This window comes from Phanerochaete carnosa (assembly GCF_000300595.1).
Source record: "Phanerochaete carnosa HHB-10118-sp unplaced genomic scaffold PHACAscaffold_10, whole genome shotgun sequence".
NCBI lineage: Eukaryota > Fungi > Basidiomycota > Agaricomycetes > Polyporales > Phanerochaetaceae > Phanerochaete > Phanerochaete carnosa.
This window is the reverse complement of record NW_006767637.1, coordinates 1,825,858-1,837,895: the sequence shown is the minus strand read 5'-3', so window position 1 is coordinate 1,837,895 and position 12,038 is coordinate 1,825,858. Positions and strand designations below refer to the sequence as shown.

The 12,038-nt window shown below is 53.8% G+C and overlaps 5 protein-coding genes across 5 annotated transcripts; 2 read left to right on the top strand and 3 right to left on the bottom strand.

The window, feature by feature from the left end:
• Positions 1 to 333: 333 nt before the first annotated feature.
• Positions 334 to 1,179, bottom strand: PHACADRAFT_263461 (uncharacterized protein). The gene has a single exon (XM_007400453.1). The coding sequence runs from the start codon at positions 802 to 804 to the stop codon at positions 343 to 345; it is 462 nt and encodes a 153-aa protein (XP_007400515.1). The 5' UTR covers positions 805 to 1,179; the 3' UTR covers positions 334 to 342.
• A 1,988-nt stretch (positions 1,180 to 3,167) lies between these two features.
• PHACADRAFT_213209 (uncharacterized protein) lies at positions 3,168 to 6,614 on the top strand (the record flags this gene model as incomplete). Its single annotated transcript, XM_007400452.1, has 10 exons — positions 3,168 to 3,284; positions 3,350 to 3,407; positions 3,454 to 3,501; positions 3,552 to 3,765; positions 3,826 to 3,841; positions 3,901 to 3,907; positions 3,962 to 3,971; positions 4,023 to 4,173; positions 4,232 to 4,265; positions 4,328 to 6,614. The coding sequence occupies 10 exons, from the start codon at positions 3,168 to 3,170 to the stop codon at positions 6,214 to 6,216; spliced, it is 2,544 nt and encodes an 847-aa protein (XP_007400514.1). The 3' UTR covers positions 6,217 to 6,614.
• A 4-nt stretch (positions 6,615 to 6,618) lies between these two features.
• Positions 6,619 to 7,154, bottom strand: PHACADRAFT_263459 (uncharacterized protein). Its single transcript, XM_007400451.1, has one exon. The coding sequence runs from the start codon at positions 7,098 to 7,100 to the stop codon at positions 6,891 to 6,893; it is 210 nt and encodes a 69-aa protein (XP_007400513.1). The 5' UTR covers positions 7,101 to 7,154; the 3' UTR covers positions 6,619 to 6,890.
• A 1,417-nt stretch (positions 7,155 to 8,571) lies between these two features.
• Positions 8,572 to 10,366, bottom strand: PHACADRAFT_178009 (uncharacterized protein). The gene is made up of 9 exons (XM_007400450.1): positions 10,111 to 10,366; positions 9,971 to 10,037; positions 9,627 to 9,915; positions 9,503 to 9,577; positions 9,432 to 9,446; positions 9,226 to 9,381; positions 9,113 to 9,173; positions 8,961 to 9,054; positions 8,572 to 8,894 (listed from the first exon to the last, which is right to left on the bottom strand). Exons 1-9 carry the CDS (start codon positions 10,353 to 10,355, stop codon positions 8,751 to 8,753), a joined length of 1,146 nt encoding a protein of 381 aa, XP_007400512.1. The 5' UTR covers positions 10,356 to 10,366; the 3' UTR covers positions 8,572 to 8,750.
• Positions 10,367 to 10,545: 179 nt separating this feature from the next.
• PHACADRAFT_200189 (uncharacterized protein) lies at positions 10,546 to 11,861 on the top strand (the record flags this gene model as incomplete). The annotated part of the gene is made up of 8 exons (XM_007400449.1): positions 10,546 to 10,779; positions 10,835 to 10,887; positions 10,938 to 11,008; positions 11,067 to 11,297; positions 11,350 to 11,444; positions 11,503 to 11,575; positions 11,635 to 11,730; positions 11,785 to 11,861. 8 exons carry the CDS (start codon positions 10,546 to 10,548, stop codon positions 11,859 to 11,861), a joined length of 930 nt encoding a protein of 309 aa, XP_007400511.1.
• Positions 11,862 to 12,038: the final 177 nt, after the last annotated feature.

Below are 12,038 nucleotides of genomic sequence, written 5' to 3'. Positions count from 1 at the left end.
CCGTCTGTAGATCCTTGTGCTGAGTCTTGACCAGGACTGCATGCTTCTGCAATTCACCCTTCTTCTTCTGGATATCTTTCTATATAGCATGCGAAAGAATGAAGACCTGGAGTGTATGCTTCCTGCATAGAGAAGCGTACTTTAAGTTCTTCAATCTTGCCTTCCTTGTTGTTCTTAAACTCGTCCATGTCGCGCTCGAGCTTCTTGATATCCTCCTTTGCTTGCCGTTGGCGCTCCTGAGTATTCGTGAGAGCATTCTTGAGCTCCGTGATACTCTGTTTCGCACTTTCGACATCCGCCTCGAGCTGCGTGTCATGTCAGTAATAACACCTGGGTGTATGCTCAAGCAGCGCTCACCCTAGCCGAATTGCTGCCAGCCACCTGCTGCTCGAGAAGGGCAAGTTCGTGCTCCTTGAGCTCGACTTCCTTCGCAAGCTGCTTCCACTGTTCGCGACCTTGCCTCGTGCGTTGTTCCTCGCGTTCGAGCGCTTGCAGCCGGCCAAGCGCTTCGCCAAGCTTGCGCTCTGCATCGAGGAGCTCTTGCACACGCACAAGGACACCGCTTCCGCTCGGAGCGGCACCTCCACTAAGGGTACCCGAGGGGTCGTACACGTCACCATCGATGGTCACAGACTTCACGCCGACAGCGCTCGAGAAGGTAACGAGCTTCGCAGATTCTGCATCATCACAGATAAGGGTCTCGCCGAAAACGAAGCTCATCGCGTTCGCGACTTCCTCGGGGTACCCAATAAGCGAGATTGCCAAGCGAACTTTGTCTTGGGCCAAACGGTTCGCCGCGGTCATTTTCTGTTCTCGAGATAGATCAACGTTCGATGGTGCATAGAACGACTCGACGCACCTGCGCAGAAAGCTTGTGCGCGTTGATCTTGTTCAGCGGGATGATGGTGACGCGCTTCCTCAGCCGACCATTCTGCAGGAGGTCCTTGCCGACACGCTCGTTGTCAACTACGACGTTATACAGCCTCCCGCCTGCCGCGATCTCGAGTGCAGTAGACTTGTTGTAATCCTCCGGTGCAAGTGAGACAAGCGACGCTACAAGACCCTTCACTTGCGACCTGTCGAAGTTAGCGTGGGGATCGGTGTAGTTGAAGTCCAAGAACGAGAGTCGCTGTTTGATCGTGTCGCGCCTCTACGATCACGCGTGAGTATGTTACAGTGATCGCTGTCTAATACGAGACCTACCTCGGTCCACCCGCGGACTTCGTTCTTCGCATCACGCAGAGCGACTTCCCCTTCCTGCATCTTCTCTGCATCCCAGCCAGTCCGGTCAAGCTTTTGCCGCGCCTTATCTACCTCGGCCTTCATAGAGGTGAGGTTGCGCTTGCCTTCGCCAGCCTCACGCTCGACGTCTTTCCACCGCGCCTGCAGCGCCTTGAGATCTTTCTCGGCAGACGCAAGCTTGACGCGACTCTGCTCCTCTTCGGCTGTGGCCTGCGCCAGACGGGCACGCGCATCGGCGAGCTGGCCCATGTATCCACCGCCGGACTGACCTGCAGACTTTGACGAAAGACCGGTGAGCAGGGTTTGAAGGAGTTCCTCGGCGTTGGTCAGGGACGCTTGCAGCGTCGCGTGTTTTTCTTTGACTGAGCCGTGAGACGTTTCGAACTCTGTAACCTGAGCACGCTTGTCCTTCAAAGCTTGCTCGGCCTGTGTGGTGAATGAGAAACGGTGAGCGTCGAAGCAGTTTGTAAACGCACCTCAGATAGAGCGTCCACAAGACCTTGCACCTTTCCCTCCTCGTCCGCAATGGACCCATTCTTGATATCGATTTGAGTCTTGATTTTGACTAGGACCTTGCCGAGGTCGCTAACGGCTTCTTCGAGTTTCTTGAACTTTCCGCCCTTCTTCAGTTCCTTGTCACGTTGCTTCACCACCTCCTCGGCCTCTCTTTCGTTCGCCTCCATTTCGTTCTGTAACTTCTTCTGCAGCCCCTCAAGCTTTTTCGAGTTGCTCTGAGCAGTGGCGATCTCCTGCTCTTTCTTCTCCGCGCGCTGGTTGTAGTCGGTCCATTCCCATGCGCGCAGGACGCGTCCGACGCGCTCGAGCTCTTGAATCACCTTATGCCATTGCAAAAATGTACGTTTCTCTTCGCGGAGGCGGTCGAGCTTTGGCGTGATCTCGTCAGCAAGCAGGGAAGTGAGTTCCTGGACGCGCTTATCCTTCTTCCCCATCGTTTTCATTGCCTTTTCCTTGCGCTCCTCGTACATGCGTGTACCTGAGGCCTCTTCAATCATTCCAAGGATCTCCTGCGGCCGCATGTTGAGTACCTTGGTGATGCGTCCCTGCATAATGAGGAAGTTCGGATTATTGATGTTAAGCTGTACGCTTTGGAAAATTGTCTGAACGCGGTGCTGTTCTGTCTTGTGACCGTTCACCAAATACTTGGAAATGTTCGGCAGCGCAATCTGGCGAGTGACGGTAATTTGCGGCTGTTTCTCGAGGCCAACGGGGCTGCTCGCGCGGTCAGAGTTGTCGAAGACGATGGTCACGCTTGCTTTGGTCACACCCGCTTGGCCCCGCTTGTATATCAGGTCAACTTGATTTTGCGCACGCATCTGGTATGCGTGAGGAGGTCGTCTACAGGTCAGACAAGGGACTCACCGCAGACATGTTAGTGATTCCCAGCACGAAACATATCGCATCCAAGATATTGGATTTGCCCGAGCCATTAAGCCCTGTGATGGCGTTGAAAGAAGGGTCCCATCCGGAGATTGTAGTCCGTACAGGATACGACTTGAAGCCTTTACAACAGTCAAGAGAAATCGGAGAATAAAGAGACATATTCGCTTACCGTCAATGATTAGCTCCTGAATACGCATGGAAGACGCGTTTATCCTCGGGACCGACCAAAACTGGTGCCAGTTTCCGCAAAGCCAAGTGACAGGAGGGAGACGAGGGCCGTTGTGATGGCGGAAAGCAAGTCGAACGTCGCGCGGGACTAGGGCTAGAACGCGTTGTTACATGAGATCACGTGTTGAACGCTCAGCTTGCATTGATCTCCGCTGTCAGACGCATTGCGGTGAATCAATCTGACTTTCAAAGTCGCGACCGTGAACGCGTTTTTCGACAGTGGCTCATCTTGCCTCGTGTTCTCCACCTCCTATTCTCTGTGTGTAGACCGAAGCAGTGTGTATTTCATCCCATCGATGTCGTTGAGCGACTGGGAGTCAGACCTTACCGACATTGAGTCCTCGTCGGAGGAAGAGTATTTGCCCACAAAGAGGAAACCTGGCAGGCCACCTCAGCCGCCCAAGGAGTACAGGGTACGCTGCACGAATTACATCTTCGATATGCGGAGTGAGACCTAATACGGGATATTTTTCGACAGATCACGAATGCTCTCAGTGCTCCCCGAGCAACAAACTATTCTACCAAGCATATACATGGTGCGTGAGAGAACTGTTCTCTCCGATTAATCTAATATACAAGTAGACCTGCTGGTTGCCGGTAGTATCGACTTAGATCCGCAATATCAACGAGGTGAGTGCATATTATCTCGAAGTTGTACAGTTGGGTAACGCCGTTTACAGATGTCGTCTGGCCTGAAGGCAAACAGATGGGTCTCATAGACTCGCTCATGAGAAATTACTACGTGCCTCCGATCATATTCGGTACGGGCGGCATTGTCATCACGTTCTTGCCTCCGATTGACCCGCGATCAATAGCTGTGAAGAAAGATCCCAAGACCTCAGAAGAAACTCGAGTTTGTATCGACGGCAAGCAGCGCTTGACTTCCCTGCGCAGGTTGGTGTGGTCACTGTGGCTGATCCTAACTATGACCCGCTGACATACCTTCTCCCTTAGGTTCATTGATGGCGAGGTGCGTACTCTGAAGTGGATCTCCATCGTACTGAGGTCTGATTAGGTTGGATCTCAAAGATCGCTCGTAAGATTACTTTTCCTCCATGAGAATGGTGTATATCTGATCATGGCTTCTTAGACAAGGACTCGTAAGGTTGATATTTGTTGTGAAATGTCACTATCTCAGTCGCGGCTGCTAGGGACACGGGCAAGAAGTATTTCTTCGGGCGATCAAGCAAACCAGGTCGCGCGATGCTCCCATTGGCACTAACCGGATCTTTCTTGATGAAGCAGATAGTCTGCATGGAGTACGAAGAGATTGATGAGGAGCAAGAAAGAGAGATCTTTCAGGTTAGGCGAAATCGCCATCTATAGCACTGAGTGTCTTGACTCACATAATGGCTCGAAGCGTGTGCAAATGGGCATGGCTCTTACGGTTGCCGGTACAGTTTCTGTAAACATAAGCTATATGATGGCGGTGCTTATGCCGTTTCTGCATTTACAGAGAGAATGCAGGCCATATCTGGGCCTTGGCCAGACCTCATCCGGGAAGTCCAAGCTGTGACTATTGGCGAAGAAGGGTTCGGAGGCGCGCTAGACTGGGGCACTGGGCGAGGGCGCGACTTTCAGTGTCTCGTCACAATAGTTTATCTCACCACAGACAAGGTTATATTTCCTGGATCCCAACAGCTGGAAAAATGGTTGGCACGAACTGCACCCGTCCCATCCAAGCTTCGAATCGACATACTCGAAACGTTCCGCATCTTCGTATATCTTGCCAGAGAGCCGAAGTTCTCGAGGTGTTTTCAAAAACCTACCCGCATCTCACCCGTGGAGTTCATCATGACGGGGTATGCCATATACACCCTGCGTGAGCAGCTGTCCTTCTCTCAGCTCTCGTCGGCAATCGCAAAGATGAGAGAGGACGTTCGTGTAAAGCATGCCGACATTCGTGCCAACAAGAAGGTTATGACCACCATGCACACTTTCCTGCGCAACATTACCAAGGACCCTTCATTCCTCAAGAAAGACAAAGATGACACCGCTGCCTCGGATGCTATCAAACACATTGCACATAAGCCTGCGAAGCGTAAGCGTACAGAGGCCCAGATGGACGATGATGCCGAGGAGCAGCCCAAGCGAGTCACGCTGTCCAAGACGGCCATTGCCAAAGCTACAGAGGCTAATAAGATCAAGACCAAGACAACAGCGACAAAGGTTACGAAGTCTGTGACATCCAAGGAAACGGGTACTAGAACAACCGTCAAAAAGGTGCCAGTATCCGCGCCGACCTCAAAGCCCTTCCCTTCCACTTCGAAGATTTCCTCATCTGCTTCCCACACCTCGACCGCTGCCAAGGCCTTCCCTGCCGCCTTTAAGCCAGCTAGCGCTGCTTCATCTACGACACCACAGACCTCAATATCTGATACTACCCAACAGTCGTTCAAGACTAAGGTCCCAGATGGTATGGGTCCGCCTGCCATCCCGCGGAAGGCCCCGCGAGACGGTATGGATTTGAACCTTCCTGCGGGCCCTGCGGCGCCAGCCTCTGCCGAGCGACAGTCACCACAGTCACACCACACCACACCCACCTCCGATGCTCTCCAATCCACTAACGTGGCCAGTTCTCAATCATCAGCTACGCCGACGCCACCCCCTATCCCGATCAAGCCCGACCCAGACAACGAGCACCCGCGTGTAGGTGGGATAGTGGACCGCCTCGCACCGATCCGCAACGCGAAGAGCAGTGCCCCAAGTTCACCTGAGCTGCCCTCGCAGCTGTCCTCGCCAAGCCGATCGCTTTTCGCTCAGCATCAGCAGCAGTTCCTCCAGCAGCAGGGCGGCGCCTTGTCTCCTCCCGCGACGACACAAGGCACCGAGCAAGACCATCCACGGCTGCTTCCACGCACTTCCTCGGACCCGACGTTCCAACACAACGCCGCGAGACAGACCACACCCTCGACGCCCACGCCGCAGATCACGGCTGCAGCGGTGCAGTCGCTGCTCGCGAGAGCAGGTTTCCAGGGCTCACCTAAGCTTCTCGCCACGTCGCCGCAAAACGCGGACACTCTACACGATTCGCGTCGAAGGCCGTCGGTGTCAACACCCATGCAAAGCCCGACCCTGCCGTTTGCAACTTCTGCGCCCAAGCCTCCGTCCGCGCCTGCATCCGCACCCGCGTCCGCGAACGGCAGCGCAACGCACGCATCACAGAGCCCGCCGGCTGCGCCCACGACACCCGGTCATGCGCCGCAACCCGCGCAGCCGTCTCCCTCACGATCGCTCTCGCCGACGTTGCCTCGTCGGCCGGAAGCGTCTCCTAAGGCGGACGTCGGAAAACCGATGCTCGCGACACGCATGAGCCCCGAGAGTGTGCGAGGGCCAGAGTGCTAGACCTCGACAGAAGTGGTTCAGTCTGTGTTTGTGTTCTTCCACCACCTACATGTAGAGCTTTTAATAATACCTTCACGACTCCAGCAGTATACAGTACGCCAGCAAGCACTAGGAGACGTGTATTCCAAATCTCTACTTCGTGTCATTACTGTTTCTCGTATTATTGTACAATCCGTGACTCCTTGAACGTTGCATCTCTTGTGTTAGTATGATGACGTTCATATTGGCCACTTCTCCCACAGGTTGATCGGGTCCGCCGGACTCTGCTATGTCCATCCCCACACTACAGCTTTCACGAAGCTTGTGAAATACTTCTGAATGCCCGTACAGTGCTGGTTCGTGGCACGTATCGAGTCCGCGTCTTCCAAGTGCTTGTTCAGGCGCTGTTGTAGCCGACGCGCATATAGTCAATACTAGCGTGCTGAGACGGAGTGGAATGCGTACGTCAATGCGTTTCTTGTGTGTTGGGTGGGTCTCCAGGAAGCCGATGTTCAGCCCCTGATTCTGTTTGTCAAACTGCTCCATGCGCTGGAAGAATCTGTCGGCGCAGCGTGTAATCATGTGAGACGATATGTAGGTCGAAAGCACTTACTTCAGCGATGCACTCGGATTATAGCATGCCCTAGCCATGAGCTTCAAACCGATCTCGTCGGCTACGTATACGTTGAGTGATTTCAGATAATCATATGGTCATATGCATCACCTTCAAGCTCCTGCTTGCGATAGTTCCGCCTCTCGAGTGGACCCCTCGCGAGTACCGAGGCAAGCCCAAGGTCCGTACCAATTACCGCAAGGAGCGCGGAGAAGAGAGGGTATATTAGGCGCGAGGAATAACGTTCCAAGCTGTGTTTGGCAACTTCGAGGTATTGGCCCCTGGGTGACATTGAATTGTGCGATGCACTAACCTACGTGTGCGATCTCTAACCGACAACCGCATCAGTAACTGTTACCATCGAGTACGATGTCATATTCACCATGCCCCATTACCGCTGCAAGACCATCATCGTTCTTCGTTACGCGCAGAATACCCGTGAACACGACAATTGTACCTGCTCCGAAAGTCAGCGTCCCGTATCATCGACAGGAGGCCTGCATACCCAAACTTGCCATGGCATTGACTTCCTTATCATCATTGACCACCATGAGCTCCCATTCCTTGTCTTCAGAGCCCACGGGTAGCAGCGCCTCAGGGCTCACGTATGCGTTGTCCTTCGCGCGGAAGAACCAAGAAGCCGCGGTGGGCGTTGAAGCCTTCACGTGCCCAAGGTAGTTCTCCTCGAGAATGCGCGTAGTAACGCGCTGTACATGCTGTGTGATGAGATGGTTCCAGGGGAGTATCTTCGCACCAAACTCTTCCCTGAGATATTTTCGGGAAACCACGGTCAGCTTTGGTAGTGGTCAGCAATGTCATGTCGTGCGTTTAGGAACAATAAACGCACGAGTGCTTCCGTTTCGGGATCGATATCCATGAACCGCCACCGCCCTGTCACGGGCACTCTCTCTAGGCTGTGTGCGGCGCAACGAGTCCGGACAAGGTCACGCGTGAGTTGACTGGGGGGACGGGCAAGACTGAGGACGCACTGTAGCACATAGTAGAAACCACCCACGACTGACAAGGTGACGAACACTTTCCGGCGAAAGCTCCAACGTCCCGGCACGCCCTGTGGATTGCAGGGCTCATAGTTTGGCCCTGGAGCGCCCTCGAATTCGGACACATCTTGTTTGCGTTTGGGAACTTTGCTTGCATATTGCCTTCGAAGCGTATGTCTTGTAAGGTTTGTGAGCCCAGTGCCAGATCGCAGGTTTCTGCTGAGGTGTACTGGCAGCATAGTGGCAGACGAAGGACGAGAACGAGTTTCTGGCAGTCAGATACCGGAGGTACGCCACACGTGCACGGCACGGCAAGTGCGTGTACATCGATATCGTGCCGCGATGCAGCATAGCATACCTTGGTTCTCGTCAGCATCATTTGCCCAGGGCCTTCTATCATCGAACGCGATTTTCATGTCTGCAGTCTAGGCAAGTACGCGAGAAGTATGGTTCTCGTAGAGTCTCTGGAAACCTGCGCGGCGATAGCACGCCCACAGCTCCCACCATCACATACATCACATGCGATCGTGGGCGTGTACCGGCTCTTCGCCGATTATTAAAACACTCTGATTATCTCGGCGTGGCAGAAGCACAGCATGACGTGTCGAAGGGTGGGGGGCGGGCACTGAAAGCGTAACACGATGAAGGCAGCTTTGAAGTTCAAGATATATTCAGAGGGAGTTCGCAGATATGTTCATGATGTGCGCACTGCCCTTCTGTGAAAATACCGTACGTGCAATCTCTTGCCCAGATCGCCGTCCGCGGATGGCCTCTAGCGAGATGCGATTTCTTGTACAACTCAACCGTCTAGCATTCTGGATACGAATGTGATGGATAGCATTCTTGGACGTAGCATTTCTCGCATTGGCAAGACCAAGTTATTCACCCACTTGTCATCAAGCGATCAAGTGTGATGTACACCCACAAACGTTCGCTGGACTCTGCTATGCCCATCCCCACACCGTCTGTGACGGGCCCTTGACCAGGCCCATGGCGTCTCTGAAACCCGCGAATTGCTCCTGTGTGTTCACACACTCGGGGTTTGCGGCACGTATTGAGTATGCGTCTCCCAGGAGCTCATTCAGGCGCTATCATAATTGATACGCATACAGTCAACATTGTTGTAAGTACGAAAGGTCTAGTGGACGACGCACCTCGATACGCGTCTCAAAAGTTGGGTGGGTGTACAGGAAGCTGATGTTCAACCCCCTGTTCTGTTTGTCTAGGCGATCCAGGCGTTGAAAGACTCTATTGATACTGTATATTGAGCATGTCTTGGAGAACTGGGAGAGTTGCGGGCACCCACTCTGGCGCTGCACTCGGATTGTAGCATGCCTTGGCTGCAAGCTTCAGCCCAATCTCGTCCGCTACGCATACAGTGAGATGTCTTGTGCAGCAGCGAGAGCCATTAAATGTTACCTTCGAGTTCCTGCTTGCGAGAGTTCGGTAACTCGAGCAGGAGCGTCGAAAGCATAGAAGAGAACCCAAAGTCGAGGCCGGTAGCGGTAACTAGTAGCGTCGAGAAAAGGGGGAGGATCTTGCTGGAGGAATACCGTTCTAAGCTATGTCTGGCAACTTTGGAAGCGTTAGCCCTGCTGCGGGGTTGAATCTTGTGATGCACCAACCTGCATGGGCAATCTCTAGCGGAAGACTGCATGAGTAATTGCCACTATCAAGCGTGCGATATCGCACTTACCGTGTCCTAGGACCGCTGCAAGACCTTCCTCATCCTTCGCCAGAGGCAAAATGCCTGTAAATACGATGACGGTGCCTGCGCCGAAGTCAGCACCCCATCTCACAAATGGAAGCAGCGTACACACCAAAACTCGCCATAGCATTAACAACCTTGTCGTCTTTGATCACCATAAGCTCCCATTCCTTGTCTCCAGAGCCCGCGGGCAGCTGCGCCTCGGGAGTTAAGTACGCGTCGTCGTGTGTGCCGGCGGACCACGGAGCGGTAGAGGGTGTCGAGCTCTTCAGGTGCCCAAGATGGTTCGCCTCGAGAATGCGTGTGACGATGCGATGTACGTGCCGCGTAAGTGGATGATCTGGAGGCAGTGTCTTCGCACCAAGCTCTTCCTTGAGCTGTCTTCGAGACTCTGCAGTGAGCTTCGGGACTTGTTAGCGCTGCTGCAGCACGCGATACGGAAAAGCAGGGACGTACGCGTGCCTCCATTTTGGGCCCGACGTCCATGAAACGCCACCGTCCTGTCTCGGGCACCTGCTCCAGGCTGCGTGCGATCAAACGAGTTGGCGTGGTCATGCATGAGCTAACCGAGGGAGTGAGCGAGGTTGAAGACGCACTGTGCCACATAGTACACACCGCCGCCCGATATTACAGCTGCGACCACCCTGTGACGAGTGCTCCAGCCTGACATGTCCCACCATGGCTTCTGGGGCTTGTAATTTGGTCCTGGTGCCTCCTCGAAGCGTACATATCGGACGCGTTTGGGAATTGTATTCGAGAATTGTCTCGGAAGTGCGCCTTTTGTGAGATTTGCGAGTCTAATACTAGATCGTACGCTTCTGCCGAGATGCGTAGCTAGCATGGTAGTATAGAAGATGGAAGGATGGGAGCAAGAATGCGCGCATCGCGCATAAAACATGCCGAGGTGTAGCCGCGGCAAGTCCTCCATCTCGTCAGCAGTATTTGCTCATAGCCTTCTGCCTGCTGCCGCCAAGCGGCCAGAACGGCCTTCACATCTGCAATTCACTTGTCCTGCCCACCCTTGCTCAAATATGTCCGAAGTCCCAGTTCCAGGCGAGTACGCGCATGCAAAGCATGAATCGAGGCACTTGCATAGCGACAATGTCCCTGAGAACCTGCGCGCAGCAAGTGCACGCCTGCGGTTTCCGCCGTCATATGTGGTCGTTGGCGTATACCGGCTACTCACGGACAAGAACCTGATTATCCCAGCATGGCGGAAATGCGAGCATGGTGTACTGAGGGGTGCAGGCGTTGCACTCGCTTGGGTGCGTGGTGCTCTCCTAGCGGAGGGGTGAACGCTAAAGGTGTGCTGCGGTGAAGGCAGTCCTGACGTTCAAGATCCAGCGCAAGTTCATAGAGGTATTCCTCATAAAGTGCGTGTCATCTTTCTCTCAAATTGCAATGCTCATTACATCCTGCCTAGGTCGCCGTCCGTGACTGGCCTCTCGCGGGATGCGGTCTTTGGCATCCGTATGCCTTTTGATCTTCCGACATGTTCGCAGCCCTCTTTTCCTTGACTCTGTGCAGATCTTCGCCGACACATTTGAAACAGATGCCACTCTTATGTTTCTCTCAACACAGGCGACAGCCATCGTGACGTTCTTCGTGTCCAAGAATATCCGCACTGCCCGCGACCGCGTGTACGAGCAGACGACCACCTCTCGTGGCAAGGGTCCCGAGTTCTGGCAGCCATACGTCGAGGAATGGGACAATCCACCCAAGCCGACCAGGTCGCGGCTCACGAAGTTCGCGAGTAGCGTCTTTGGTAGGGTGACTATCAAGAGTGGGTCGGCCGGGCGCGGAGAACCGACATCTACGCTGACGCCTCCATATAGTGGCGCTGTCTCCGCTGCATCTGCTGCCCCTGGTTGGCATTGTGATCTCAGCATGGCTTAGAGCTCTGGGCACGGGCCGTCATCTTCATCGTAATGTGAGGCTTGCTATCCTTTGCTCTGAACTGAATGGACGGTTAACTTCATGTCGTATAGTACTTCAAAGCCAAGAAGATGACTGAGGACCAAATTGCTGTATTCATAGAAGAGCGCAAGTGGGATTACAGAGGTAGGAGCTGCACCCCTAACTCACACGCTCTTGGTTGACCAGTCGTCCTTCAATTCTAGCATTCGGTTTCGCTGCTGCTCTCCTCGAGGGCTTGCCTCTCGTGGGGCTGCTTTTCACAGTGTCGAACAGAATCGGCGCCGCTATGTGGGCCCATGGTAAATTTTCCTTATCGTGTTTGATTGAACAACGCGTCTGAAGTGTTTACGCAGACCTGGAAAAGCGGCAGCATTACGTCGCTCAAATGAAAGCGCAGCGCGCTACCGTTCCACATTCACTCGTAGATTGACTACCACGCCTGCCTTGGGAGGCGGCGACGTCTGCACGCAGACGTAGATAGCCTTAATATCCAAATACGTCCACGTCAGCTTGCAATTGTATCAGAGCAGCTCTGGCTAACGTTAGCCTCGGGATTGCACCCATTATCAAAACTAATCGGACACAGCCTACATTAGAATATTTGTGA